The 27,685-nt window shown below is 44.1% G+C and overlaps 1 protein-coding gene across 1 annotated transcript in view; it reads right to left on the minus strand.

The window, feature by feature from the left end:
• Positions 1-27,685, minus strand: part of ABCA4 (ATP binding cassette subfamily A member 4) — a 127,189-nt gene that overhangs the window by 31,590 nt on the left and 67,914 nt on the right. Inside the window, exons 18-32 of the mRNA XM_055340937.1 lie at positions 26,410-26,499; positions 24,473-24,647; positions 22,550-22,681; positions 21,677-21,816; positions 21,060-21,197; positions 19,887-20,080; positions 18,719-18,803; positions 15,403-15,608; positions 15,005-15,053; positions 11,043-11,296; positions 8,337-8,461; positions 7,779-7,877; positions 6,775-6,961; positions 2,256-2,350; positions 721-753 (exon numbers count right to left, since the gene is read on the minus strand). Coding sequence (XP_055196912.1) covers positions 721-753; positions 2,256-2,350; positions 6,775-6,961; positions 7,779-7,877; positions 8,337-8,461; positions 11,043-11,296; positions 15,005-15,053; positions 15,403-15,608; positions 18,719-18,803; positions 19,887-20,080; positions 21,060-21,197; positions 21,677-21,816; positions 22,550-22,681; positions 24,473-24,647; positions 26,410-26,499 — 2,002 coding nt within the window. The remainder of the gene's footprint in view (positions 1-720; positions 754-2,255; positions 2,351-6,774; positions 6,962-7,778; positions 7,878-8,336; positions 8,462-11,042; positions 11,297-15,004; positions 15,054-15,402; positions 15,609-18,718; positions 18,804-19,886; positions 20,081-21,059; positions 21,198-21,676; positions 21,817-22,549; positions 22,682-24,472; positions 24,648-26,409; positions 26,500-27,685) is intronic.

Genomic DNA, 27,685 nt, shown 5'->3' on the forward strand with positions numbered 1-27,685 from the left:
ATACCAACTCTGCATTCATTCTAGAGGCCCTATTCCTGAGGGACCTTGGGAGGTCAGCTCACTCTCAGAATATTCCTGGATGATCCTCCAAACCTCTGAAACCACTTGAGCCTCCAGAATGCCACAGGAACGGGGTGAGTCTGGGACTGGGCCAGGCTCCCTAAGGCTCAAAAGGGATGGGCCAAAGAGTAACAGGGCTTAGGTTAAACATTCTCTCACTACAGCCCTCTAAATTGTTATCCTTCTGAGGTTTTAGGACCCCCTCTGAGTGAGAATGCTCTGGAATGCCTCTTCAGGGAACACTGCCTCCCATATATACCCTCCAAGGAGATCTACTGCTGAGAACCTTCTGGGTCTCACATAATCTTCAGGACATGACTTGTGAATTCCTGAGTATACACAGAACAGCCCACATGGCTCCAGGTGTGCCTTTTTAAAAAATGTGCAATTATTTTAAATAGATCAATCTGAGATTTTTATTTCTTCTTAAAAATATTTTATTTAAAAAATATTTTATTTATTTATTTGACAGAGAGAGCACAAGTAGGAGTAGCTGCAAAAGGAGAGGGAGAAGCAGGCTCCCTTGCTCAGCAGGGAACCGGATGCGGGCCTCAATCCCAGGACCCTCGGATTATGACCTGAGCCCATGGCAGATGCTTAACTAAATGAGCCACCCAGGTGCCCCTGAGATTTTAATTTCTTACAAAAGTAGTTTCTTACCTCTGTTCATTGACCCAGAATTTGCTCTTTAAGCTGAAAGCCAAAACAAATCATACAATGAATACCCTAAGAAAGGTAGTAGTGTTAACTTTCCTTCCCACTTATTGGGGCCACTCAGTCTTCCAGGGCAGTTTTGTATTTCCTGATATTCAAACAAAGTGGAAGCCTCCCAGCCCAGAGCCTGAGCCCAAATACACATGCAGAGGAAGGACTGTTCCACCACTGGCTCTCCAAGTCACAACCTGTATTCTGGGCTTTCTGGGTGGTCCCGTGGTCAGGTCATTTGTCAGACCATCTGAACCAGAAAATATGGCAACCACTACAGCAGTGTAGAGTGAAGGCTGCAGCCCTCCTATCTTCCACTCTGCATAAACAATACCCTAATATTAATCACCTGCACACTTGGGAGAAGTTCTGATTTAGTACAAGCCCAAAGTTAAGAGACTGATTTCCATCCAATCAGGGGTAAAATTATAAGACAAGTAATGAGCAGATGCCAATTCTAGACCTCATAGTTCAGGCCCACAAACTATCACTGTCATCAAGCACAAAACCCCAAAATCCATATTGCAAATTTGCTGCTGAGAACAAAGTTTGGGATGGTTGTTGTTTTATTGCATTATTGAATAAACATTATGCACTCTTGCTCTCATTTTTGTGCTTGAAAGGTGTTTTTCATTTTGCTAATGCTGGCTTGGCACTGCCTTCTCAGCAGCGGCTCTCACCACTGGCAGCATGTTCTAGTTAACCAAGGCCATCCATCCTTTGTTCAGGGTCTGGCAGAGGAAGCAACCGAAAGGACTATGAAAATTAGACAGTATGTTTTATTTTAAGGCCCCAGCGCACTTGGGGGCTGGATCAGGGTTCCCTATGAGCCCCTTTTCACAGCATGCTCTTGTCAAACTCTGATGGGGACTGTTAAAGCCGCTCTTCCCCCTGGTGGGCCTGGGAAGAGCAGCTGCAGAGCTGAGAGGGGGCACTCACAGAAGAGCTCATTGGCACACTGAAGGGCAAGGATCGAGATGATAATTTACAGTGAGAGCGTGATAAGGAGCAGTTAACCCTGGCCAACCTGTGGGCTCCCTCCCATGCTGCCATCCCACTGCTTTTTTCCTATTTGGTCTGATTTGTTCCATTCTCCTTTTTGCTTCTTCCTTTCTCTCTTGCTTCTCTCCTTTCCCCTTTTTCTCCTTTACTCTCCCTCCAAACATTGTCTTTCTTAGCTGAAACATGAGGCTGCATTATTGGATACATTCTATGCTTTCTTATTTTATTTTTAATGGTGCATGGGTTAAACGTGAAGACTGGCCTAAATAAAACAAAAAACAAAAACAGAATTAATCTTAAGTTACATTTTACTTGTATTTGTCTCAATTGCTTTTTTGGGTAAATCAGGGGGGAAATTTTTTCCACTGCCCTGATTTTTTTTTTCCACTGCCCTGATTGTTGGTAAGTTGTGCAAATAAATTTTTGGTCTCTAGTTAATATTTTCTACAGGGAGCCAGGATGTAAAGTATGAAAGAATCTCTTCTTACCTGCTTCGTATAAGAGCAGGATATGTTTTTACCAAGAAGTCGGAGATGTTCCTGTTGGTAAGGTCTTGCAGAATTTCAGTGCTGTGCTGTATTCTCTGAGGCAAGGAGATATCCATGTTAGTCACCCTGGAATCTGAGGCTTGTTCTTCTCCAAATAGTATTTATGAACTCGGCTGCTGAGAATATGCTGAATAAAGCACTGACATATCCCTAGTTCCCACATTAAAGATGTGGGAGCCATCTTTGATCCCCTTTTCTCCAGGCCATTGACAGGATAGTTACAACTCCAAAAGAAATCTCCACTCTGTCCCCATTGCTCCAATTCCAGACTACCACCCTAGTCCAAGCTTCCACTCAGGCCTCAACTGGACCTCAACAGAAACTTCTAGACTGGTCTCCTTCATTCCACGCTGGCCCACCCAAATCCATTCTCCACACAGCAGCCAGACTCAGCTTTATAAATATAAATCAGAATACCCCAGTCCTTGCTTTCTCCATTCCAATAAACCTTCGTATTCTCTGAGGATCATCACCAGGGTCAACATGGCCACACGATCTGGCCCTGCTCTGCTTTCTGAGGGGGCCAGTAGCCACTCTCCTTACTCTTTACACTCCCCACCTGTGCCCCGTGCTTCTCCCATGCACACCCCTCATTCCTGATGTGCCTTTGCACTTGGCCGTGCCCTCTGCCTGTATTGCTCTGCCTGGACAACCTCACCAGCCTACATTTTATTCCACAGAGAAGTATTTTCTGTTTGTAGTCACTCTCTATCATAACCTACTGCTGCATGATCTTTTCATCTGGATCTCTATCTCAAATTTTCTTTCCAATTCATCTGCTAACTTGTTTTTGTCTGTTACTTCCCTGTGTGATATAAATTCTGGGAGAGCAGGGACTTTCTCTGTGGTGTCCCCAGCCTTAAGAATAGCACCTGGAATGCAGGCAAACAATATACTTGTGACATGGGTGAAAGAATTCAAACAGTCCCTTACAATTTACAGATTGCTTTCAAAATATATCTAGAACTGGAAGCTTGTTTCACCTTTGGAAGACTTACAAAGTGCATGCATTTGGCCACCAGGTGGCAGTATTACTTTAAATTTGGGTCTACATAGTCTGGGTTCAGTTCTGGTCAATGAAGAACCTGAGGTGTCAAGGGCACAACCCAGATGTAGCTGAGGGTATCTTTGGTGCACTAGAAACACATCACATATCATTCTTTTCATTTTTTTACACTTTCTCTCTCCCCTCCCCCTTTCCATTTTACTCCCTTCAATTCACTTTCTTCACATGGTTCCTCCAAAGCTAGGAGGACAGGCACCTACTGAATGCTTACTGTGTGCCAGACTCTGTTAAATGCTCTAGAAACATTGTCTCCCTTATCCGTACACTCTTATGAAAGAGAAATTGTTGCTTTAATTTACAGCCAGAGAATTGGAGGTCCAGAAATCTCAGCTAATGTGCACCAAGTCACAGAAGTTATAGGGGGTTGATCTAGGATTTGAATCTACATCTGTTTGTCTCCATAGCCCTGCTCTTTCCACCACTCTATCACCCTGATTCTCAAGCTGAAAAGGGCACCCAGGGGACCTGCCAAGCTACCCTGGGAGAATCTAGGCTCGAACAATTGCTGGTGTCTGGTAATTTGTGATGAATTATTTTCTAAAAATTCTAGCAAATAAAAATAGTCCTACAATTTGATCTCTGTGCATTCTAGAAGTCAGGGATGGAACACTTTCACTTCAACCTACCACCACTACCAACACTTTCACCTACCACCACTCAAAGAATGCTAGGACAGGAAGGGACCTTAAAGAAGGCTGTATAACCACCCCCATTTACCTGATGTGTACAAGGTACTGCTTCTGATGAGTGAAGCCCAAACCCTCTGGCCTTATTCCAGGCTGAATAGGAGAATATGTTTGACTGAGTGGAGTGAGTGGGTCTAAATGTGAATGTATGTGTCTGTTTGTCTTTTACACACAGACCACACATACAGACACACACACACACACACATCCCCTCCTGTATTGATGCCTGAGATTCAATTTTGCTCCCAAAGGAAGCATAAATGATAGTGAGGAAATGCAAGAGTGATAAAAAAAAATCACAGGAACTGGCTTGCCTTTTTCCAGGACTCTGGCTATGGGGGTCTGTTAAAATTTCCCACCAGGGACCAAAGACTAATAATTGAAAAAAAGTTCCTAAAATAGGAAGGCAGCCTCTGAGGTAGGATTCACTGAGGAAATGAATCTCCACATATCTATGCTTACCCTTCCTTCCCTGTCTTCCCAGCAAAGGACCCCATGTGCAGTGTCATAACCTCAGTGTCCCACTGCTGATGTATCTAAGTAGAAGCAGCCACAGGGCCCCTCAGTCATCCTGACAAAAGCAAAGCTTCCTCTTGGAATACAGAGAACTGGAACAAGTTCCCTGATTCCCTCTTCTAGGATCTCTATGGCGCCGCAGTGGCCGAGTTGTGGTTCAAAGGAAAAACACATGACTTGAGAAATATAAAGGTATATGCTTTTAGCAAGTAAAAGGAGAGAGAAAAAGATAGGAGAATGCTCACAAACACAGAATCACTTATAGACCAGCAACTGTGATTGATGATGCAATGGCAAGATTTAGTTGTCCCCCATGATGTGCTCTGCACTTCTGCTGTTTGCCATAGTAATACACTTTTTTGTTGGGTTCAAGGCCTCCCAGAATAAAGATTATATAGTTCCCAATCTTTCCCTGATGTCTGTTCTGGATAATTGTGTATAAGAGAAAGTGCAGTGCAGTGGCTTCTGGAAGTCTTCCTTAAAAGATAGTGCATTTGCACTTTTCCCACTCTTCTTCCTCTACTCTGCTACTAGGAAAGTAGGTTCTATCATCTTGGCCAATGAGGCTAAGGCATGTTGCTCCTCCTCAGCAACAAAACACAATGTCATGGACGGTCTGCATAGACTTTCACATGAGAGGGGAACAAATTGTGTCTTATTTTATCCACTGTCAGTTTGAGGTTGTCATCAGTTGAGTTGAATCTGATTCTAAATAATATAGTTTCTTTACTCACATTATTTCACTGAGTTCTCATAATAATGCTGTGAAATAAGTAGTTATCTTTAATTTATAAATGGGGAAATTAAAGCTCACACAGTCCAAGTAGTCAGCCCGGGGCTCTCTGATGCCAGTGCTCCTCCCACTATGACACACTGCTTCTTGGGGAATCGTTTGTTCACTGGTAAATCATTAGAGAGGGCCACACAAGGCCCAGTTCCATGGAAGTCAGCTGGGAGGCCTCTTAGTAATTGAAGGCAGAGTGAGACTTCTCTGGTCCCTTTCACTGTCTCTGACACCTCTGGGAAAGGCTCACTGGGGTGATACATTAAGGAGTTCAGACCTCCCAAAAGAGGATGCTGCTCAGAGAAAAATGTAGCTGGCTGATTCTGTGTGTGTGCTCACGTGTATGCATGTTACACAGCACATGGCAAACATCTTAATTAGGCTGTTAAACAGTGTGCAAATACACATGCATTTAAATGGACACTACGGTGTTTACGATGGAAAAAACTGAAAACACACATCTTCAATGAGAGATTAGCTAAACAAATTAAATGGAAACAGTAGGATAATATGCAGGCATTAAAAATGATGATGTATAAAAAAATAAAAAAAAATTTAAAAATTTAAAAAATGATGATGTAAATGTATGTTTACTGACATGAACATATGTTCATGATATGTTTTTAAGTAAAAATAGGTTTCAAGATAGCATTTTGAATAGACTCCTGCTTGAATGGATAAAAAGCAAATGCTATCAGTTACCTCCAATTATAGGCTTTTTTTTCTTCTGACTTAACTGTATCTTTTAATTTTCTGTGATGAGCATACATGACTTGTATATTTTACTGTTTAAAATTTTTAAAAAAATATTTTAGTTATTTATTTATGAGAGACACACAGAGAGAGGTAGAGACATAGGCAGAGGGAGAAGCAGGCTCCAGGATCCCTGGGTGGCGCAGCGGTTTAGCGCCTGCCTTTGGCCCAGGGCGCGATCCTGGAGACCCTGGATCGAATCCCACGTCAGGCTCCCGGTGCACGGAGCCTGCTTCTCCCTCTGCCTGTGTCTCTGCCTCTCTCTCTCTCTCTGTGACTATCATAAATAAATAAAATAAAAAAAAGAGAAGCAGGCTCCATGAAGGGAGTCCCATGTGGGACTCGATCCTGGGACTCGGGGATCATGCCCTGAGCCAAAGGCAGGTGCTCAACTGCTGAGCCACCCAGGCATCCCTAAAATTTCTTTAACTAGATTGAAGAGGGAGGGCTTGAGGGAAAATGAAGCTACTGGCTGTGACAGGGCCCTTTAGCATGCCCCTCCAAGAGGACCCAAGGACATGCAGGGCCCCTTCACTCAACGGTCAGGTTGAAATGTTAGTTGGCCAGAAAGTTAGGAGGCACAGTGTATCTCCCCAATCTGTGCTGTCACAGGTAGATTTGGGGCCCCTAGTTTCTCAGAGAGGGTCAAGGTACCTGAGGGGGTGGGAGCCCCCCTGCGCCCTCGGGGCACTCTGGGAGCATGGTGAGCTTCTCTCTGGTGCTGCACCTGCAGGAAGGCGAGGGCTTCTCTGGTGTCCACTGCTGCTTCTGGAACAGGTGGGTGATGTTCGGGGACACAGAAGGAGTCTTCCAGGGGGTTGAATTGCCACAGGGGTACTCCCTCATGGAAGGCAAGAAAAGATTTCACAAGAAGCTCCAGTTGATAAAAATCCCCCCAAATGAGAAATAGCGCCCAGCCCTCTCCTTAGCTTTTCTTCTATCTCCCCAGACCCATGAGTTTTCTTCTTCTATTCTTGGAGGTTAGTTTCTCCTTTAAAAAGTCAAGGCTAGCATTTTGTTGATTGCCTAGGTATGGGGCTGGGCAGTAATCATCTGCTTTCTGGACTGTCCTATCTCCCTTCTTCCTCCTGGCACCTCTAGCTGTTGAGACAGAGCAAATAAAAGCAGAATTTGAACTTAGTCTGTTTTGGTCTATACTGGTAGCTCTGAAAAACACTGAATGAGAGAAGCAGTTAAAATTATATTGAAATTTTATGATTCTTGGTGGATTTCAACTGCCCTCTGTAACTCTCTTCTCTATATTTACAGCAATAATTGAAAATAGGCCACACATGTAATTAATGTCATTCTAGGTCCAATTACACAATAGCACATCCTTCATCTCCCTTCTTTCCTGTTTCAGATTCCTTTCAAATAAGTTGTGGGAAGCATATGTTAACTCAGTATGGAACTTTCTATATCAAGAATTCTAGAAATACAGAGCATCCCAGTGACTGAAGGGGATTCTCGTAAGAGGTGGTGATACCCTTGCACATGGGCGCTGAAGGAGAGGCTGGGTGGCAGTCAGGGATATGAAAGCCCCTGTGTTATTACAGGATTGAGATGGGGCCTCTCCCAACCTGCCATCCCAGGACCCCACCATCAGGGCTCCCCAGGGACAGCTATTGATGGTAGGACAAGGGTGTGCAGGGACTTACGGAAGCCATTCTTCCTTCAGGCAGCGGTTGCCAAAGCCTGGCTTATTCAGGAGGACGTCTGCAAGTGCTGCAAGCTGCTCACTGCCCGGCTGGTCCAAACTAGACAGAATGAGAAGGCCTTACTTGACAGATAGATGACTGGGACAAAGGGACAAAAGAGTCAACATGCAACTTGACAGGCATTTACCGAATGACTGCTACATACGAGGCATGTACACAAGCCATAGAATGCTGTCTAGGGGTGGTTATAGGTTTCCTGAGAAGGGAGTGTGCTACTCACACATACCCAGTGATCTGATGGCATATCACGTATATACTTCAACCTACTTGCCCATCCTTTACTTTATCTTTTCTCACTCCTGGCAGTCCTGGTTGTCCACTTTGGATCACCTTTCCCAAGTGGCAGCTACATTAACCTCCCTTTGAAGGGCAGTGCAAGGACCCCTACCACATGGGTCACTAGGGAGTAGAAAGGTGAAGGTCCCACCAAGCAGTCTGACCTGGGAGCCCCACAACACATGGGGGTGAATGATGACCTCTAGGGATAAGTCTACACACCTGAAGAAAGTGTACTGCTGCCCATACATCCAGGGGTGAAGGATCAAAGCAGGATATTCACCAAAGGGGGGGACAATGATGGAAAGCATCAGAGCCAAAAACACAAAAGTGGCTGGGAGCACAATCTGTTGGAAAATAAACATGGCAAAGTGGGTGTTGGTAGGTGGTATGTAAAAGACACACACACACACACACACACACATTCGTTCTTTTAAACATTTATCCTATAGCCTCATAACTGGGTTCTGGTGAAGAAGATAAGGCTTCTGGGGAACATTAAAAGGGGAGACGTGAAAAGGCAAGATGTGTAGAAGAAAACAATGTTCTGGTGGCCGTTGAAGAATGGCTAAAGTAGGCTAACACTGAGCACTGAAGTAGCCAAAGTTCAGCCAGAGGTGAACTAGAGTTTCTATATCTGAATAAAAAGTATAAAAAGAAAATAAGAGTACCCAAAACAATCTATAGATTGAATGCAATTCCTATCAAAATACCAATAACATTTTTCACATTTTAGGATTCTAAAATTTGTTCGGAACAAAAGACCCTGAATAGCCAAAAGAAATTTTGAAAAAGAACAAAAGAGGAAGTATCACAATTCCAGACTTTGAGTTATATTACAAAGCTGTAGTAATCAAAATAGTATGGTACTGGCACAAAAAGAGACAAATAGATCAATGGAACACAAAAGAAAACCCAGAAATAAGCACTTAATTAATCTTTGACAAAGGTAGAAAGAATAAGCAATGGGAAAAAGTCTCCTCAACAAATGATGTTGGGAAAACTGTAACAACATGCAAAAGAATGAAACTGGACCACTTTCTTAAATCACACACAAAAATAAACTCAAAATGGATAAAAGACCTAAATGTGAGACCAGAAACCATGAAAATCTTAGAAAAGAACATAGGAAATAATTTCTCTGACATCAGCCACAGCAACGTTTTTCTAGATATGTCTTCTGAGGCAAGGGAGATAAAAGCAAAAATCAGTGACTGAAACTGCATCATAATAAAAAGCTTCTGCACAGCAAAAAAAAAAAAATCAACAAAACTAAAAGGCAACCTACAGAATGGGAGAAGATATTTGCAAATGACATATCTGATAGAGGGTTAGTATCCAAAATATATAAAGAACTGATACAACTCAACACCCCAAAAACAAATAATCCAGTTTAAAAATGGACAGAAGACATGAACAGACATTTCTCCAAAGAAGATGGCCAATAGACACATGAAAAGATGCTCAAAATCGCTCATCCTCAGGGAAATGCAAATCAAAACCACAATGAGGTATCACCTCACACCTGTTAGATGGCTTCAATCAAAAACATAAGTAACAAGTGTTGGCAAGGATGTGGCGAAAAAGGAACCCTTGGTGGGAATGCAAAGTGGTGCAGCCACTGTGGAAAATAGTATGGAGGTTCCTTAAAAAGTTAAAACAAAACTACCCTATGAACCAGTAATTTGCACTACTGGGTATTTACCCCAAAATACAAAAACACCAATTCAAAGGGATATATATGCACCCCTATGTTTATTGCAGCATTATTCACAATAGCCAAACTATGGAAGCAGCCCATGTCCATTGATAGATGAATAAAGAAGACATGAGATATATATAATGGAATATTATTCAGTCATAAAAAAGAATGGAATCTTGTCATTTGGAATGACATGGATGGAGCTAGAGAGTATAATGCTAAGCAAAATAAGTCAGAGAAAGACAAGTACCATATGATTTAATTCATATGTGGAGTTTAAGAAATAAAACAAATGAACAAAGGGAAGAAAAAGTGACAAACCAAGAAACATACTCTTAACTATAGAGGATAAATTGATGGTTACTAAAGGAGAGAGGGTGAAATAGGTGATGGGGATTGAGGAACGCACTTGTCATGATGAGCACTAAGTAACAAAGAATTGCTAAATCACTATATTGTACACCTGAAACTAATATAACACTGTAGGTTAATAATACTGGAATTAAAATTAAAAAGTTAATTAGGGATGCCTGGGTGGCTCAGTGGTTGAATCTCAGGGCATGATCCCAGGGTCCTGGGATCGAGTCTCACACTGGGCTCCCTAGAGGGAGCCTGCTTCTCCCTCTGCCTATGTCTCTGCCTCTCTATCTCTCATGAAAAAAATAAAACAAAATCTTAAAAAAAAGTTAATTAAAAAAAAGAAAAGAAAAAAGAGGCCAATAACCTTAATACGTAGGGTCATTGCAAAAATGAATGAAAATATGCGGGAGCCTGGGTGGCTCAGCGGTTTAGGGCCACCTTCAGTGCAGGGTATGATCCTGGAGAACCGGGATCGAGTTCCATGTCGGGCTCCCTGCATGGAACCTGCTTCTCCCTCTGCCTGTGTCTCTCTGTGTCTCTCATGAGTGAATAAATAAAATCTTAAAAAAAAATGAAAATATGACTTTACCCCTCACTGTAAGAATAAAAACAATCAATATAATTGTTATTATTTTATTTTCTCTGCTTGGTGAAGTCAAAAAACTTAGGAAGAATCTTTATGTTACTAAGAATTAAAATAAAAGTTGGCAAGGAGCAAACAAAGCCAATAGAACCTAAAGAGGGTGCTCATTTCTGTGTTTGAAGCAGGGGCAGGAGAAAGCCGAGGAGAAGATGGTAAGGCCAGGAGAGGGCAGGCAGGCGGTGGCCACCAGCAGCCAAGCACAGGCAGGGACCAATAGTAATACCTGGGCCAGGAAGTCCTTGTGGCTGCGAGTAGTGTGGTGGAATCGCTTGACCAGCAATGCCTGCACATGTTGGATGATGAGCTGCGCTCCTGTGTTGAGCCGGCTGCGTGCCTCTGGCTCTGAGGACGGCTGGCCCTCTGGGTGAGGAGCTGGCTCTGCAGAGCAGCCATTGGAGCCCTGGGGAATCTGTCTGGCTTTCTCTCTAGGGCTCAACCAGGGGTGTCGGAGGTTTTCTCTTTTCTGTTGAGTGCCACCTGTTTTGGAAGATTGGATTAATAAATTTAGAAAAATACTCACAAGGTGGGACTCTCATATACCATTATTTCTTACTCCACTGGTTTTTCCCTTCATTTAAATCAGTGACAAAATATCAGGCCAGGTAGGTTAATAAACTTTAAAAATTCTATTTGGGGGGCCCCTAGCTGGCTCCATCAGCAGAGCACATGACTCTTAAACTCAAGGGTCGTGAGTTTAAGGCCCACATTGGGTGTGGAACTGACTAAAAATAAAATCAATAAATAAAATAAAAGTTTTATTTTTTAGTGTAAATCATCTATAGACGGAATCACCCAAAATCCTTTAAAAAGTCTCTACAGGAGCCAAAGAAAAGAGGGTATAAATGCATTGACAGAGAGGTCTAATACATATAACTAAGTAAAAAAAAATTGAAGTTACAGAGCAGCATGTATAATAAGATCATACTTATGTTAGCACATATATACAACAAATTATATTTTATACATACATACATATATATGTGTATATATATGTATATATATATAGTTACTACATATAACTATAACTATAGTTATATATATATATATATATATGTAACTACAAAGCTCTGACAAAATATCCACCAAATGCTTAAAGGACTTAGTACTTCAGGGATGGAGCTGGATAAGGGGCAGGATGAAGGATGAAGGGATGAAGGGAAAGGGTGATTTTAGCCTTTTTTGTATTATCTGAATTTATACATAGCAAAATGTATTAATCTGTAACCTGTGAACTGACGTAAAAGTCAGAGTTGACTTGGTTTTTTCTAAATTCTTAGAAGCCCTTGAGAAGTGGTGGAAAGACTAATGAACTAGGAGTTTGGAGACCTGAGTTTGAATCCTGACTCTTACTTGATGCATAAATTGGGCTAAGTGACTGACTCAGTCTAAATCTGAGTTTTTTCATCTGTAAAATGAAAATGAAAATATCTCACAGGGTGTTCTGAAGATTATATGAGCTAACATGTAAATGTGCTCTAAGAACTACTCGCTGCAAGTCATTAGTTATGCTGAAGCTATAGCTTATCATCACCAATTAATGTTCATGTGTAGAACATGTTATTGGACATAAAGAGAGAGCCTAGAGGACTGTTGGTTGGTCCCCAGCTGCTTTCTTGACTCTCCTAGAGTCCCCTAGCACAAGTGCAGCTGCAAAGGGAGTTGGGTCAGCCCAGTCATCCTTTCACCCAACACTCATGGGCACCTGCAATGCAGCATTCTGGCTTTGTAGGCTCACTGATGACCTAGTGTCAGAGTCCCAGTTCTCCTGCCTCTTCTCCCTCATCTGGGCTCAGATTTTTTTTTTTAAGATTTTAACATTTATTTTAGAGAGACAGTGAGAGAGTCCAAGCAGCGGGAGGGGCAGGAGATAGAAGAAGCAGACTCCCTCTAAGTGGGCAGCCCAACATGGGGCTCTAGATCCCACAAGACCCTGAGATCATGACACCAGCTGAAACCAAGAGTCAGACGCTTAACTGAGCCACCATGGTGCCCCGAGGGTGCAGATTTGGTGTGTGTGTGGCTCGCCCTCCCTCTGGGGAGATCCCTGCTGCCTTTCCCCATGTCTATCCCATAAGCTTTGCTCTCTTTCTGATGCCCCATCCAGACCGCAGCCCACTGCCCAGGGAAGAGCTGAGGGCAAGAACTGTTTGTTCCTGGCTTTCTGCTGCCCTCTAGTGGTCACTGACTGTGAGCCACACCCTCAGAAGCGGCAATGACCCTTCTGGTACCTTGAAACTTGCGCCCCCAGTGGATAGCAAGTTCCTCCAGACTTTGGAGATAAGATCAGAAACTGTCATCTCTAAAACTGAGCCAATTAAAAAACGCATTAGCCATCTGAAAAATGGGAGCAGTGAGAGTATGGACTCGGTCCTATATTTGAGAGCTAAAACCAGGGAGTAAAACTCAGAAGCCTGTGTGACTTTAAGGCAAGTCATCCAATCTGTGTAAACTCAGTTTTTCCCAGAAGGGGCTAATCTGTGCCTTAGCAGCTCCATGAGATTATAGTGACAAAACAATGGATGTTAAGTGCTCCATGAAGTATAAAGGGTTAAACAAGTTTGAGGTAAAAGATGATTTGTAAATGTTGACATTAGGATTTTGCTAAATCTCAATCAGAAATCACAGGCTGTGTTAACACTCGGCATGTATTAACTCATTTAAATCTCTTAACAATCCTAAAAGGTGGGTACTATTATTTACCCCATTTTGGAGATGAGGAATTCGAGGTAAAAAAAGGACTCAGTATTTTCCCAAAGCTACTCAGCAAATTGTGAGGCAAATTATGGGGATCCACCTTATTCTAGCAGCTACACTCTTAGCTTCTACCCCTGCATGTCTCTTTGGAACTTCCTATTCTGTGCCAGGACTGATCAGTCTTCTGACGTGTTACTTATTTTCCTGATAAGACCTAATTATTAAGGAGTATTCTGTGCAGATAAAAGCCCCAACTCTTGAAACCATCATATAGCATCCGATATAAATTTGCATATTTTCATTGTGGCCTTGGTTACTGTAAGTCTTTGTCTTTGGGTGACCTGGGACAATTCAGTTGCTGTGTCTGCAAAGCTGGAAAGAACAGCTGCGCCCTTTGGTGAGCTGCTCCCACCCTCTCCGGCAGACTGCCCCTCCCTCTCACTCTGCCAGGATGCCCAACTCTTCTGGCCACTGCATGACCACCTGGACCATGCAGCGCATTTGGGCTGGTATATCTGACCACTGGTAGTTCTAGGCATAAGCTGGTAAGCAGACTTCCGGGACCACTTATGAAGCAAGATGAAAACCATACTATCTTAAGAGTTGGCATCAGAAACTTCACGGGAAGGAAACAGTCTTTGCTGTGCTCTACTGTACTGGGCAGAAAGAGGTAACCAATAGGCGGAGCCCAAGGCATCAAAGGAGAATGTCCATGCAGCTCTGCCCATGAACAGGACAGAGGAAAACACAATGGAGACGGGGAAGCCAGATAGAGGATTTTAGTGTGGCTGGATGCCTATTATTCAATCAGAAGTGGCTTGTGTCATGGCAGGTAATCCTGCCTACATGTCCATCTCCCTATCCCCTAGCCTCCATAGTAGCTTCTCTCATGAACACTTTGTGTGGCTCTGGGGTTTTAGTAGAGATCACAGAAGGGGCAAGTTGGTGCCCAGGCTCACACATATAGAAGAGAGGTCCCCAAATCCACAGAAATTATGGATTTGCAAATTTCCATCAGGCACTAAATGAAGGCTCAGAATAATTTTATCTCTGTCTCAAAGAGGCCAGAAGATCTCAGTTGGCATCTGGGTTGCATTCACAGTCGCTATTATCTCTAGGGACTCTGGGCTGTCATTCATGCAGACAGGAGTGGATCAGAAGCCTGGTGGAGATAAGAGGAGCAGATAAGGATGGTGACAGGGCAAGTATAGGAGACCCAAAAGTGGGAGAAGAAGCTTAGGGGTGGCAAAGTTCCCAGCCTGAACTCCTTAAGAATCCTCATTCATCTAGAGTCTTTTCATGCAGACCTAATTCCAATTTGTCATTCTTTTGTCATTTAAAGGAACCAAGAATGCAAAATGTGTGTTACTCAGGGGTTTGGTAAATACTATGAAGGAGTATTTGCCTGCTTTGTTGTTTCATGAAATTTTCCTTAGATTTTCAATACAGAGCTTGGGGAGTGTGATGAGGGAACGCACTCTGGAACCATACCAGCAAACAGAGGTCCTGAATCAGAATCCTCCGTGACCTTCAGAAAAATCTGTCAAGAAGGGAAAAAGAGAAAATTTGGTTTAGACATTCCATTCTCAGAAAAAAAACTAACCCAACTTCAATTTTGTTGGGTACTGCTTCATAATGGAAGGAAAATACATTGCGATTTATCTAAGAACATAGTCTTCTATAAATATAAAAGTATATGCACACGGTGACCACAACTATATAAAATTTGTTTCTGTATGAGGAAATGAACCAAAAATGAAGACGGTTGCTATGCTTGGGTGGGGAATTATGGCTTTTTGCCTTTATAAAACGTCCTCCTAGTATTAGACTTCTGCAAAGAACCCCCTTTTCTGCTACCTGATGGAAACCAGCTGGAATCTCAGCCTTACCTCTTCCAGGGGAGTGTCAGAAATTCCAAAACTGCTGAGCCCCAGGTCAGCTAGTGTGTCTTCTAGCTCTCTAAAAAGGCTGGCATATGCTCTCTGCTTGAAATTCTTATTTGGAAGGAGGAAGATAAGTTCTTGACCAATGCATTCCACCAGCTTTGCCTCTGGAACATGGTGTTGTACCATATCCATCAGCTCATTCACATCCCCTAGGGCAAAGAAAGAGACTGACATCAACTCTTTTTTCCAGAACTTGGGAGACTGTGAACTTGCTCACATCCCCTACTTTCTTCTGCTTAAGGGACATTTAAATTTTATTTATTTATTTGACTGAGAGAGAGAGAGAGAGAGAGAGAGAGAGAGAGAGAGAATATGAGCACAAACAGGGGGAGCTGCAGAGGGAGAGGGAGAAACAGATTCCCTGCTGGGCAGGGAACCTGATCCCAGGATCCTGGGATCATGACCTGAGCTGAAGGCAGATGCTTCACCAACTGAGCCACCCAGACACCGTAGTAAGGGACATTTCATTCCACAATAGTGACTCCTGCAGAGGACTGATGGTGCATCTGGTCTGTTTGAGCCTAGTACGCCCTGTGAACAGTACTGAGAGGGAGAGGGATCAGATGGCTTGTCCCTTACAAGCTATGTCATATCAGGTAGGTCATACCCTAGTTTTTTCATCTGTTCAAAGGGGGAAATAATGGCACCCACCCATTTTACTGGAGGACTGGATGAATTAATATACTCAAGCCCCTTAGAATGATGTATCTGGTGCCTAGGTAAATATTAGCTGATTCATCTCTAGTAAGAAAGCTCTTATCATCACCGTTACTCCTTCTTATTCACAAGCCTGAAGGTTAAGTGAAAGTTGCTTTCCTTTTCCTTGTCTGGCCCAAGCTATGGGTGATTTGCCCAAGATGCATACCTGGGCGGCGGGGGGCGAGGGGGCACTGGTGACCAAGCTGGATGAGAACTCCCCTTCCTAAATCATACATGAAAGCCTGATCTCACTCTTTAAAGGAATGTGCCATTTCCCTTGGGACTGCACTTATCTCCTCCAATGAACAAACCAATCAACCTTAATACCCTGATCTTAGGAAATGCAAAAGCTGTAGAGTCAGCTGTGGGGGGGCATGGAGTATGGGGTGTACAACATGGGCTGTGAGGAAGTGTCCAGTAACAAGTATTTACTTGACACTCTCATATATTTGGAATTGAATTTCATGCATAATAAGCATGTATTATTTAAAATTAAAATCTGGGGATGATTGGGTGGCTCAGTGATTGAGCGTTTGCCTTTGACGCAGGTCATGATCCTGGGGTCCCGGGATCAAGTCCCACATCGGGCTTCCCACAAGGAGCCTGCTTTTTCCTCTGCCTATGTCTCGGCCTCTCTTTCTGTCTCTCTCGTGAATAAATAAATAAAATCTTTAAAAAAATAAAATTAAAAATCGAATTTAAAAATTTTAAAGCATGTATGTGAAGAGAGAGTTCCGTATTATCTTGAGAAGCAGGTCAAAGGGAGAGGAATTCTAGGGACTCAGAACCCAGCTCTCATGCATTTCTGCAAGCACTCCTCTCAGTGAGGGTCACCCGGTGTATTCTTCACTGTGTCTTAAAAAAGTGACCCATGTGGAGGGATTTCATGGCTTTTAATCCATGTCCTTCTGTTTAGCTGGACTGGAAGCCTTGTTTTATGTCAGATTCACAAAGTGGACTCAATTGTCTTTAGCTCTGGGATGACTTCACACAGGGGCTGGAGGGTTCCTTGCGTGAGGAAGCAGCTTTGCCCTAACAGCTCTCTAGGGGTCATGTGCATTGTTCTCTGAGGAAGGAAATTGAGCCCAAAGCTACTGGATTCCCAGGAATTGTGTCTTAGTCATGTGTGTCAGCCTTCCAAGGGGAGCCCTGGAGTGTAGAAGCTCTTGCAGTGTCTGGCAGAGAGGGGTGTGTGTGTATGTGTATGGGTGGTACATGGTTGTGTGTGAGGGGAAAGCTTTCCAGGGAACTAACTGGGGAGCAGAATGATCTACATCCTCTTATCTGGGGCATAACAACTTACTGTGCTTCCTACAGTTCACACTACACCCCTTGTAGTCAAAGAAAATAAACATGTATATAGAAACAAAGGAATATTAAAAAAATGACTCCAGCCAACAGGCCCTGTTTCCAACTAGATTTTGGTGCATCCCTGTATTGGTTTTTAAAAACTATCAATGTATTGACCAAGATTCCTCCTGGGAAGGAACTCTAGCAAGCTGGGAGAGACTCATGTCAAGGCAGGCTAGGGAGAAGACACAGCAGTCATCCCGACAAGACATGTTCACGGGCACCACAGCTTTTATCTATGCAAAGAGTGGGTGACAGAGTAAACATGATGCAAACCTGGGCATTTTCCCTCAAGTTTCAAGCACAGTATATAAATAGTGTCTAGTTTTCCCCTTTCACCAGATTTTAGTCAGTAAATTCTTCAGATTTAGAAAAAAGAATTGTCTAAATAGAAAATTTTGTTTCTTCTTTGATAAGCAGATAGTTTCCCTCCTCATCCCCCTCCATCATCCACATGGATCAGTAGACAGGTTTAATTTTGCTCCCTTTTAAGGATATGGGGTGTGTGGTATTCCATTTGCAAAGACACCTCAGAGGTTGGATGAAGTGGGCCTTAATGGAGTACAAGAGTGTTGGCAAGCACTTTGGGTCCCTAAGGTCAGGTCCTGTGGGATAAATGCTTACAGTGAGAACTTCTCTTCTGCACCTCCCTGGAGGTGGGGGTGCCCCTGATGAGATTTAATGCGCCCTAACTCAAGGGGAATTGCTAGGAAGTTGGGACTCTGAGGGAAAAGTCAAGAGTGTCATAAAGATGTGTGACTTGGCATCCACTCCATGCAGTCTGACTCTCTGGAAAAGTTCACTAGGAGCTGTATGTCACCATGGTTTCACCTGAGGGCCCCACCCGAGGGCCCCACCCGAGGGCCCCACCTGAGCACCTACAGTACCCCTTCTTCACTTAAGTAATGCTGCCTGGAGCCAGGGCAGAATGATCCAGGTAGGGAAGCTTAACATGGGCCAGGACAAGGAGTGGACAGACTGGATTCCTTAATTAAGGGAGGAGGTCCTTAGGCCCGGGGCTTCTAAAATCCCTCCAGGGATGGAGGAGAAAGAAGGCCAAACAGAAAGATGAGCAACTGCATGTCCATGGGCTTGAGAAGTATAGTTTTTCTCTTTACTCCCATTACAACATATGACAACAGGACACACCTACCATATGGAGAGATGATTACTAGACAAGAACCAAGAAATAGCCTGCCCCGGTGCTTACCATCCAAGACTTGTTCTGGAGTTATCTCATCTATGTGGGCTGGACACCTGGTAGAAAAACCCTCAGATGCACAGCTGCAGGTCCCCTACAACAGACAGGCGTCAGTCACTTGAATGACAGCATCTCCCTGAGGCCAACTGCCATCCCCACTGTGCTTCATTTGTCGTCGCCCAAAGTAGTCAACAGATTCCCCCCTTCCCCCGCCCATTTTAATATATTACCTCACATGAGCATTCTGAGGGTGTGGTTATTTGATTTTATCATGGAGAATGTGTGAGTCAGGCACAGAGAGTAGTAGCAGCTCCTCAAAGGACACCTTTGGCTTGTCATTATCACATGACAGCTGTAGGCTGGCGTGTGCAAGACATTCTGCTCCTCCATCCTCATGGATGCATGCTGGCCTGTGAAGTCTACCCAGTACTGGAAAACCTGGAGGCAGCCTGACCCTTACACTACGGGGGTGGCCAGAGGCCTAGGTATGCTACAAAGTAACTAGCCTGACAACTCCAACAGGAGCAGTGCCTAGTCCCAAGGAGGCCAGAACACCTCATAATGCTTTCTCTCACTTATCACCATATCCCTGACAAGCAGAAGCAGAGTGGATCAGTTTTGTTTTCTGCACGTAAAGAAACCAACGCTGATGAGCAATTAAGGAATCTGCCTGGGATGACAGTTTTCCACTCAGCCACCCAGACCTGAACCTGGTCTCCTGACATGCTGAGGGGGTCTCTGCTAATGGGTATTGTCTGGCTTCATCATTTTCAGGTTATAGTTCCCAAGAAAGCCTTTACTTGGCTTTCATTTACCAGTGGACTTTGGGTTTAGTTAGGAGCCATAAATGTTGGAATGGAACATAGGAGGCCTCAATAGCTACTCTCCTTCCAAGCGTGCTGCCTTGCAGACAGAGACACTTCTATGTGGTAGCACATCACATGCTTATTTAGGGTTCTGGAATCTCAGCTTGCTGAAAACTCATTTCATTTGGGGTGAAGCATCTCTGTAGGAGGGTTCAGAATGTCACGTATCAAAATCTGCCAATAGTTTCAGAAACAAAGAGGTTGATTCTGACAGCTAGTGCCTGATTGGGGTAGAGATGTCTGGCATGGTAGCACCACACTGTGCATTTCTGCTTACCACAAACAGACTCTTTTCCCAGGCAGACACATACCTCACAGCCTGTTCTTTGGCTCTGGATGTTTTTCATCTTGCGCACCAAAGTTAAGTAGAAGCCCGTGCCAAAGCAGTTCTTTAGGAAGAGTGGGGTGCCTGAGCAATAAAGCCTTCCCTGGGAAATGATGGCGATGCGGTCCCCAAGGAGGTCAGCTTCGTCCATGTGGTGAGTGGACATGATGATGGTTCTGCCTGCAAGGGTCAGGGGGATATCACCAGGCAGACCTGGGTGGGGCTGGATGGGAGAGGATGCAGAGCAACCTCCCTGACATGGGCATACAACCTGGAAGTTGATAAATAAAAAACAAGTATTCTGCGGCAAAGTCCAGAATACTCGGATAATAATGACAACAGCTAACATTTTATAGCATCTTGCATGTTGTAAAGCACTGTCGCATATGGTATCTTTTCATCTGGCATTGGACCTGCTCCAAATAAATCACGGCGTATGGGACATATTTGTTACAGTTAGTCAGCGTCTATTGATTTCCATGTGTATATTCCTTGAATCGTTACCACTGCGCTTATAATCTTTGCAAAGAAAACACACATACTCTGAAACCAATGGGAGATGTCATTAAAAGATAATGATAATGAGGATTCCAGGATGGCAAAGCGACCCTGGGATTGAGCCACGCTCTCACATTCATTAATAGGCACTCTGAGCTCTGCCTGCTATCTTTCTGGATCTGATCCCTCTGGTTAGAAGGTACTGGGATTGAGGAAAGAATGTCCCATTTTGAGACACTGCTATCTGCAGTTCCTTTGGAGCACTGGACACATGTATGTCACCCTCACACCTGGCCCTGAGTGGTCATCTGACAGCTATGGAGTTTCCTGGGATGTCTGCCTGCGACTCTGGTCTTCTTAGTCAAGAAGAATTTCACTTACAGCTGCATGGATTGTTCCAGAGAGAAGGACTACAGGTTGAGAAAACCTTTTAGAATATTTTGGGAAGTAGTCTGCTCCATCAATGACTTCCTGTCTATATTGGTGTAAAAATTTCAGGAAGCTTCCACTGGAATTTGAATTCACTCAAGTCACTGCTCACACTCTACTGGAGTGTAGTTATGGCTGTTGAGTATGCTCAGTTCCAAAGCACCATGTGTGAGAGCGGGAATCACAGATAAAGCCTCAGTGGGAGCACAGGCCACCAAGCAGTGGCTGTTACCTGAGCGGTACTTCAGGAGCAGGTCCCAAATTGAGCGTCTCGAGTAGGGGTCCACCCCAGAGGTGGGCTCATCCAAAATAACAACTTTGGCACCTCCCACGAAAGCAATGGCAACAGACAGCTTCCTCTGCATGCCACCTAGAGGTAGATCCAGGGCAACAGAGTCACAAGGGCTGTGGAGGATGGGAGGAGAAAGGCCCAGGGCTGGTGGCATCAGGGTCGGGGGTGGGGTGGGGGAGGAACCCTTAAGTCCATTAGCAGCTTGAAGCTGCCTCCTTAGATGTTGATACAATGTTTGAACCCTAGTGGTATACAGGCCTCTTTAAATGCAGAAAAGACAAGAAATGCAGAAATGCAGAAACATAAAACCATTTGAAGGCTGTTCTTACATTTTAGTTCAAACACATGAACATCAGAACAAATAAAGCTCAGGATGGTACAAGATAGGGTTCTCTGTGGGAAATGATCCAGAGGTGAATTGCTCTTTGGTGCACAGAATAACTTTACAGAAGTGCTCCACGTCTTAGGAGGTTTCTTATAAGCCTCCCGTTCTGCCAGGGTACTGGAAGACAATGGATTTGCCATCTGTAGCCTTGACTTTTTCCAATACTAAGCACCTGATAGATCCTGAGCTTCTTCGTTCCTCTTGTGGTGGAGGCCGGTGTCCTCCAACATGGCTTCCATCTCCAGCTGGGCCTCTTCCCAGGACTTCCCTTTCAGCTGGGCATAGAACAGGATGTGTTCAGCCACTGTGAGGCTAGGGGACAGGGCAATGAGAGAGGCAATGCGCTCAGCAACTCCACCTCTAATGATTTACCTTATAGGAATAATTAAGGATGAGCACAAAGTTTTAGCAATTAAGATGTTCATTGTGATGCTGTTTATGAGACAAAAAACAAAACCCAGATCCTATTAAATATCTAATAAGAGGGACCGCAGATTTATACAATGGTATAGAATATAAACATAAAAATTATTTTTTGAAGTTATCTCTGGATGGTGAAATTACAGGTGATTTCTATTTTTTTCTTTTAATCTATATTTCCTCCCTTCCTTTCCTTAATTACTGTATATCACTCTCTAAATAATAAATAAAAGTTTGAGGAAAAAAGCAATTGAAAAGCCTCCTGAAAAGTCAGTTTTTAGTGCCTGGCTTAAGAAAGAAAAAGGAACAATGGTTTCCTCTCTTGGTCTCTGAGAGGGAGTATTTCAGGGCTGAGTGCAGGGGCTCAGGATGGGCCAGTAGATCAGAAAGCATTACTCTTCTGAGAGGGTAGAGCTCAGCGCCCAGTGCCAGAGATATAGTCTTTCTGAAGGATACATGTCATAGCAAGCAAGACAAAAGACCTTGAGCATGAGGAAACCAAACAGAAATACTGCCTCCTGCCCCTAGAACTGGCATCCTTGAGCTCAGCTCTAGAGAACACGTGTGTTGTGAGGGCAGGGTAAGAATAAGGCATGGAGAGGGTCTCAACTGCTGTTCTTCTTACTAGTGGAAGAGGATGTTGTACTGTGGACACATGCCAAGACTCTGCCGGACTGCATCCAGGCTGGTTTCGATGTCCTTTCCTCCAATGAGCACTGTCCCTGATGTTGGTGGCAACAGACCCGTCAGGATGGACCTGCCAAATGTAGGAGTCAGTGGCAGAAAAGATGACCTTTAGTAGCCCCACTCCAGGGTTGGTGAGGACTTTCACAGGGATTCCTGCCTTGGCTCTCAACTGAACCCAAACCATTATTAGTTATGGGGACTAAAAGTTTCCCATACAGGCTTTAGAGTCAGTGTGCACATCCAGCCCCTAACTGCCAATGACCACATCTGCCTTCTCTGCTTCTATTTATTTCCTACTGCCCCAGGCAGGCCCTTATGGGTCCTCAGGATTCCCAGCTGCAGAACATTCACTTACAGCCAAAGGTCCCTATCCGGCACAGCCATCACTGGTCTGGTGCTGCGGGGGCTCAATTAAAGGCATGTGGTGCACAGGTCAATACTGTGCCGATGTCATTATTATGAAGCATAGGGGAGGATCTTAATGAGAGCCCAGGCATTCAATCTGTCTTTGTTGATTAAATAACTGAAGGCAGGCAGGGGAATTACCATCAATGATATCATTTTTGGATTCAAAACAAGAAGTTCAATAGGAATGTTGGCTTTTTTTTTTTTTTTGGTAAAATGAGAAAATGATGTCTACCTCCTGGGCTTGTTTTGAGGATTAAATGAGTTTATACTTGTAAAGCACTTAGAACTGTGCCAGCATAAAGTAAAACTCAAAATTATTATTACTATTTTTTTATTAAACAGTGTGTTTCAACCCCCAGGGGAAATTGCATTTCAGCAGTTGATGAAGTAATGTGTTTGCCTTGAGAAGCCCTGAGGTCGTGGATAGTGCTCTGGACTCTCTGACCATATTAGTTAACAAGGTGAGCAATCAGTTGGATTTAGTACTGTCTGGGCCAGCCAACTCTGTCCCTGAGTTCAGATATAATCTCAGGTTATCTGAATTTGTACATAGAAGCTGAAATCTCTGTTGATCAACCACTAGAGGGAAACAGAACCAAATATAATGGCACTAGCCCCACATTCCATTCACACTGAACCGCCCTCAGAGAACATTCCAACGTAGGGTGTATACTGCTGTTCCTTCCTGGGGCTCTGTAAGAGGTCATAGGACTTGAAGACCGGGTATCACATGGCTTCCCTGCCCCTTGAGAGGCCTGCCCTCTGACGCTCCTTGGGAAACTTTAGCTAGCCCCTTTCTCCTTCTCAGCAGGTGGCGCTCTGCTCCCTTAGAAAAGCGAGGGGAGCTTCCTGACCTTTCTATGCAGAACTTGCACCTTCCCTGAACTTTACCTTCAATCACCAAGTGGTTACCCCAAAGGTCCCGCTACGGACCATACCCTTTTTACTTTCTACAAAACAGATAGGAAAAGGAATCCCCTTTGAAAATAAGTAGTATTCTATGGACCAAGGTCATGTGATGATGATAGCCATGACTTTAGCACCATTATTGATGGTAGTAATACTGGAGAGCTTGAGGATGGGAAAACAGGCTCACAGTGTCAGAGACCAGTCAAGTGAAAAGATCTGGCTCTTGTCCTCACTGGACCATTACAAGTTGGTGACCCCAGAAAGTCACTTCGACTCTCTAGATGTACACTTCCCCAGCACAGAAAGGGGACCATAAACTTATTTCACCGCCCTCTTCTACTTCTTGTGAGGATCAAATAAAATAATGAATATGAATGAGCTTTGAATACGGCAGTGTGCTTTACACATCCTCAGGACACAAATACATGGTACACTGTTGTCACTAATACTCAATGGGAAAGAAAAGACTACAGCTAATGGGACAGAAGAGAGCCAGAAAATGAGTGGTTAGAAGAGCAATACAGGCTGTTGCCTGAAAACTCACAAAGTAGTGGTTTTCCCTGCTCCGTTGTGACCAAGGAATGCAGTAATCTGGTTCTCATAGAAGGTAATGTTAAGACGGTCCACAGCTGGTCTGCTGTAGGGCTCAAAAATCTTCACCAGATTTTTCACACATACCCCAGGAACCAAGCCTGGAAGTTCACGTTCAAAGAAGGAGTCTTGGAGGAAAAAAAAAATGAACATGATGTATGTTTAATGCTCTATTGAACACATTCCTCAAGGCTCACTCCTCAGACTATGTCTTTTGCCCCCATGGCATTAGCTGTGACCTTTGTAAGGATGACTACAAAATAATAATCGTAATAATAGTACCTAATATTTATTGAGTAGTTACTATGTGCCAGGCATTGTTTAAGTGCTGTATATGGATTACCTCATTTTACCTTTATAACAGCTCCATGGAGATAGATGTTGTTATGCCCATTTTTATAGATGGGGAAACCCAAGGCACAGAGACAGCAAATATCCAATCAAGGTCACACAGCTCATGAATGACAGAGCTGGAATTTGAACCCAGAGTGCACTCACTATATACAGGGAGAGTTAGCCCGAAGTTCAATCTTCAGTCCAGGCTGTCATTTCCAACAGGCCATGGAGCATTTCCTCATGGGCTTCATAGTGACTCAGGCTTCTTATCTTCCTCCCAAAACATAACTTTCCCTCAGACTCTCCCATGTCCACTCCTGTAACTGCCCTTCTTCTGGTCACCTTGGCTCGAGCTTTTGTGTTAATCTTGCCTAAAACAGACTTCTTACTCCTTAGAACTTCAGAGTTTGTCAGTTACTGGGTAGGATGGTCCACTCTTCCTCATCACTGCCCCTCAAACTCCACCCCTCCACTCATCCACTTCCACACCCTTCCAGTGCAGACCCTCCTTACCATGTTGTCCACTTCTCTCTACCTCCAGTCCCTCTATGCTTTAGTTCACCCTGTACAGCACCACTTAATTTATTAACATTGGAGTTCTGGGCATTGACTGCCATGCAAAGCAACATCTTGATACTTCTCCTATGGATGATACTTCCAGTATCTCCTATAACTAAGATGAGAGCCGGCCCCAGCCCCCTGATTTGGCCTTGCCAGCAATTCCACTCTGGGAGGTGGGCCTTCCCAGAAGCACTGTTTAACTGCACATCAGCTCTCTGAGGAGCCAGAGATCACTGACCTCAGCTTTGTGAAATGGCAACCTGGGCTGGGCCAGAGGCCTGGAGACTGGACCCTCTTATGTGGTGGTGGGCAAAGTCCAGAGGCCATGTTCCTTCTCTGACCCAAGGTGAGGATAGCAAGAGCATTTTAGCATTCACAGAGAAGTACATATACCTAGGGGATGAGACCATGGGGAGAAGTACAGAACTGGTCTAATGAAGGCAAGGAAAGCAAAGACAGGGAATACTTGCAACCCTAATCCATTTATTCAGGAATTATTAGGTAACTTCCATGGTCAGGAAAGGCTTTTGATGGTTTGAATGAATGGGCTTGTAGATTTGTAAACCACGAATGAAGTGTAGTCAGTTCCACTAGACTCCTTCCTCCTGTGCACAGAAGCATTTATTTTTGTCTTTCCTTATAGCTCATATCCGCTTTAAGTCCCAGTGACCCAAGTTATTGTTCTTGCTAAATCCTCGGAAGTCAGCACATTTGTGCAACTCACTCGGGACTTGCCTAACAAGGGCACAAACACACCACATACTTGGGATTTGCTTTCTCCAGGAAATATGCGTTAATGTCTGGCTGGACCATTCATGCCACACACGTGCAGCTCAGCCCTTGAGAAGCTATCAGGCTTAACCCCTGTCAACAGAGTTGGTTTTCTGGGGTCCGTCCACGGAACCGCTGTCATGAAGTATATTGCTCCATCCTTTTATGGTACCCTGCACCTTCTCCTTGCCTCTGCTCTGCATTCTTTTTTGTGTTTTTTACCATTTATTCCTTCTGGGTGTTCTGGATCCTCCATTTCCTCTGTTATGGGTTCCGTCTTTTCCAGGGCTCTTTCTTCTCTGGTCGAACACCCTACATCAACCAGAAGCCATGGTTACTCCTGGTGAGAGCTAACAATCAGTAAAGGGAGGAAAAGGAGGGGAGAAGGACAGGCTGCCAGAATTTCCTACCACAGCTGGAAAACCCAGTTCCCTCAGAAGACCAAGTCAGCATTCCCGGGGACCAGCCCTGAGCGTGGCTCTGCTGGCCACTGACCTGTGGGCCTGTAAAGTTCTGAAAATGACCACCAGTGCCTCTTGGCTGGCTGGCTTATTAACCCATGCTGAGCCCAGATGGAGTTTTATAACAGGTGTTTCACATCATCCTCTTAACCTGCCAGCAAGCACCCACAATGTCAGAAATTAAGATTTTAAAAAATATTCACAAAACCAGGACTCAACTTGCAATGAGTTCGTTTTCTCTACCTCACCAATAGTACTTCTCACTCTAATCAAACACATTCAAAGCCATAGCAAACCTTGAAAAAAGCTTGTTCAAGGTGATATGATGGATAGCCAGCTTAAATTACAGATGGAGAAATAATTTACCTGAGCATTTTTATGGGTATTCAAGTCTTTTGGGACCAACACCGGAGTTGAGCCTGGTTGAGGCTTATATAAATTGTGAGGTGTGGCATAAACACATACATTCTCACACTGATGCATATACACATACTCTCTTACACATCTGCACACACGCACACACACACAGAAGCTTGTGTGTGTGTGTGTGTGTGTGTGTGTGTGTGTGCAAACTTGGCATTTGGTTTAAAAGGATATCCTGGAAGGGGAAGAGAAGCAGAAGAGCAAGCCAGCCAGAGAGGAAAGCAGGGGGAGGAGGAAACTGTCATCAAACATCTAAAGGCTCTGGCTCAAGAGCACAGATGTGGGCAGGAGGAGTTTTTTAATGCAGCAACCAACCAGAGCCTCCAACACTCCTGGCTGCCCTCCGTAGATCTACAGACTGTAGGTGGAGCAGTAAGTAATGGGCCTCGTGGTCAGGGACCTGCCACCTTTAGCACTTCTGTTTCTGCTTCCTGAAGGATTTTCAACTCTACTGCCCACAATTCCTTTGATCACTTTACTAGCTCTCCTACTGCACTAACATGTAACAAAATAGCAGGGGGAAATATTCTTCTATATAGTTTAGTCATTGAGTGAGTTCCTTGCCAGGAAATGTGTTTCCCAGTTTCAGACTTTGTCCCAAGTGACCAGCAGGA

The sequence above is a fragment of the Nyctereutes procyonoides genome, unplaced genomic scaffold (genome assembly GCF_905146905.1).
Source record: "Nyctereutes procyonoides isolate TBG_1078 unplaced genomic scaffold, NYPRO_anot_genome, whole genome shotgun sequence".
NCBI lineage: Eukaryota > Metazoa > Chordata > Mammalia > Carnivora > Canidae > Nyctereutes > Nyctereutes procyonoides.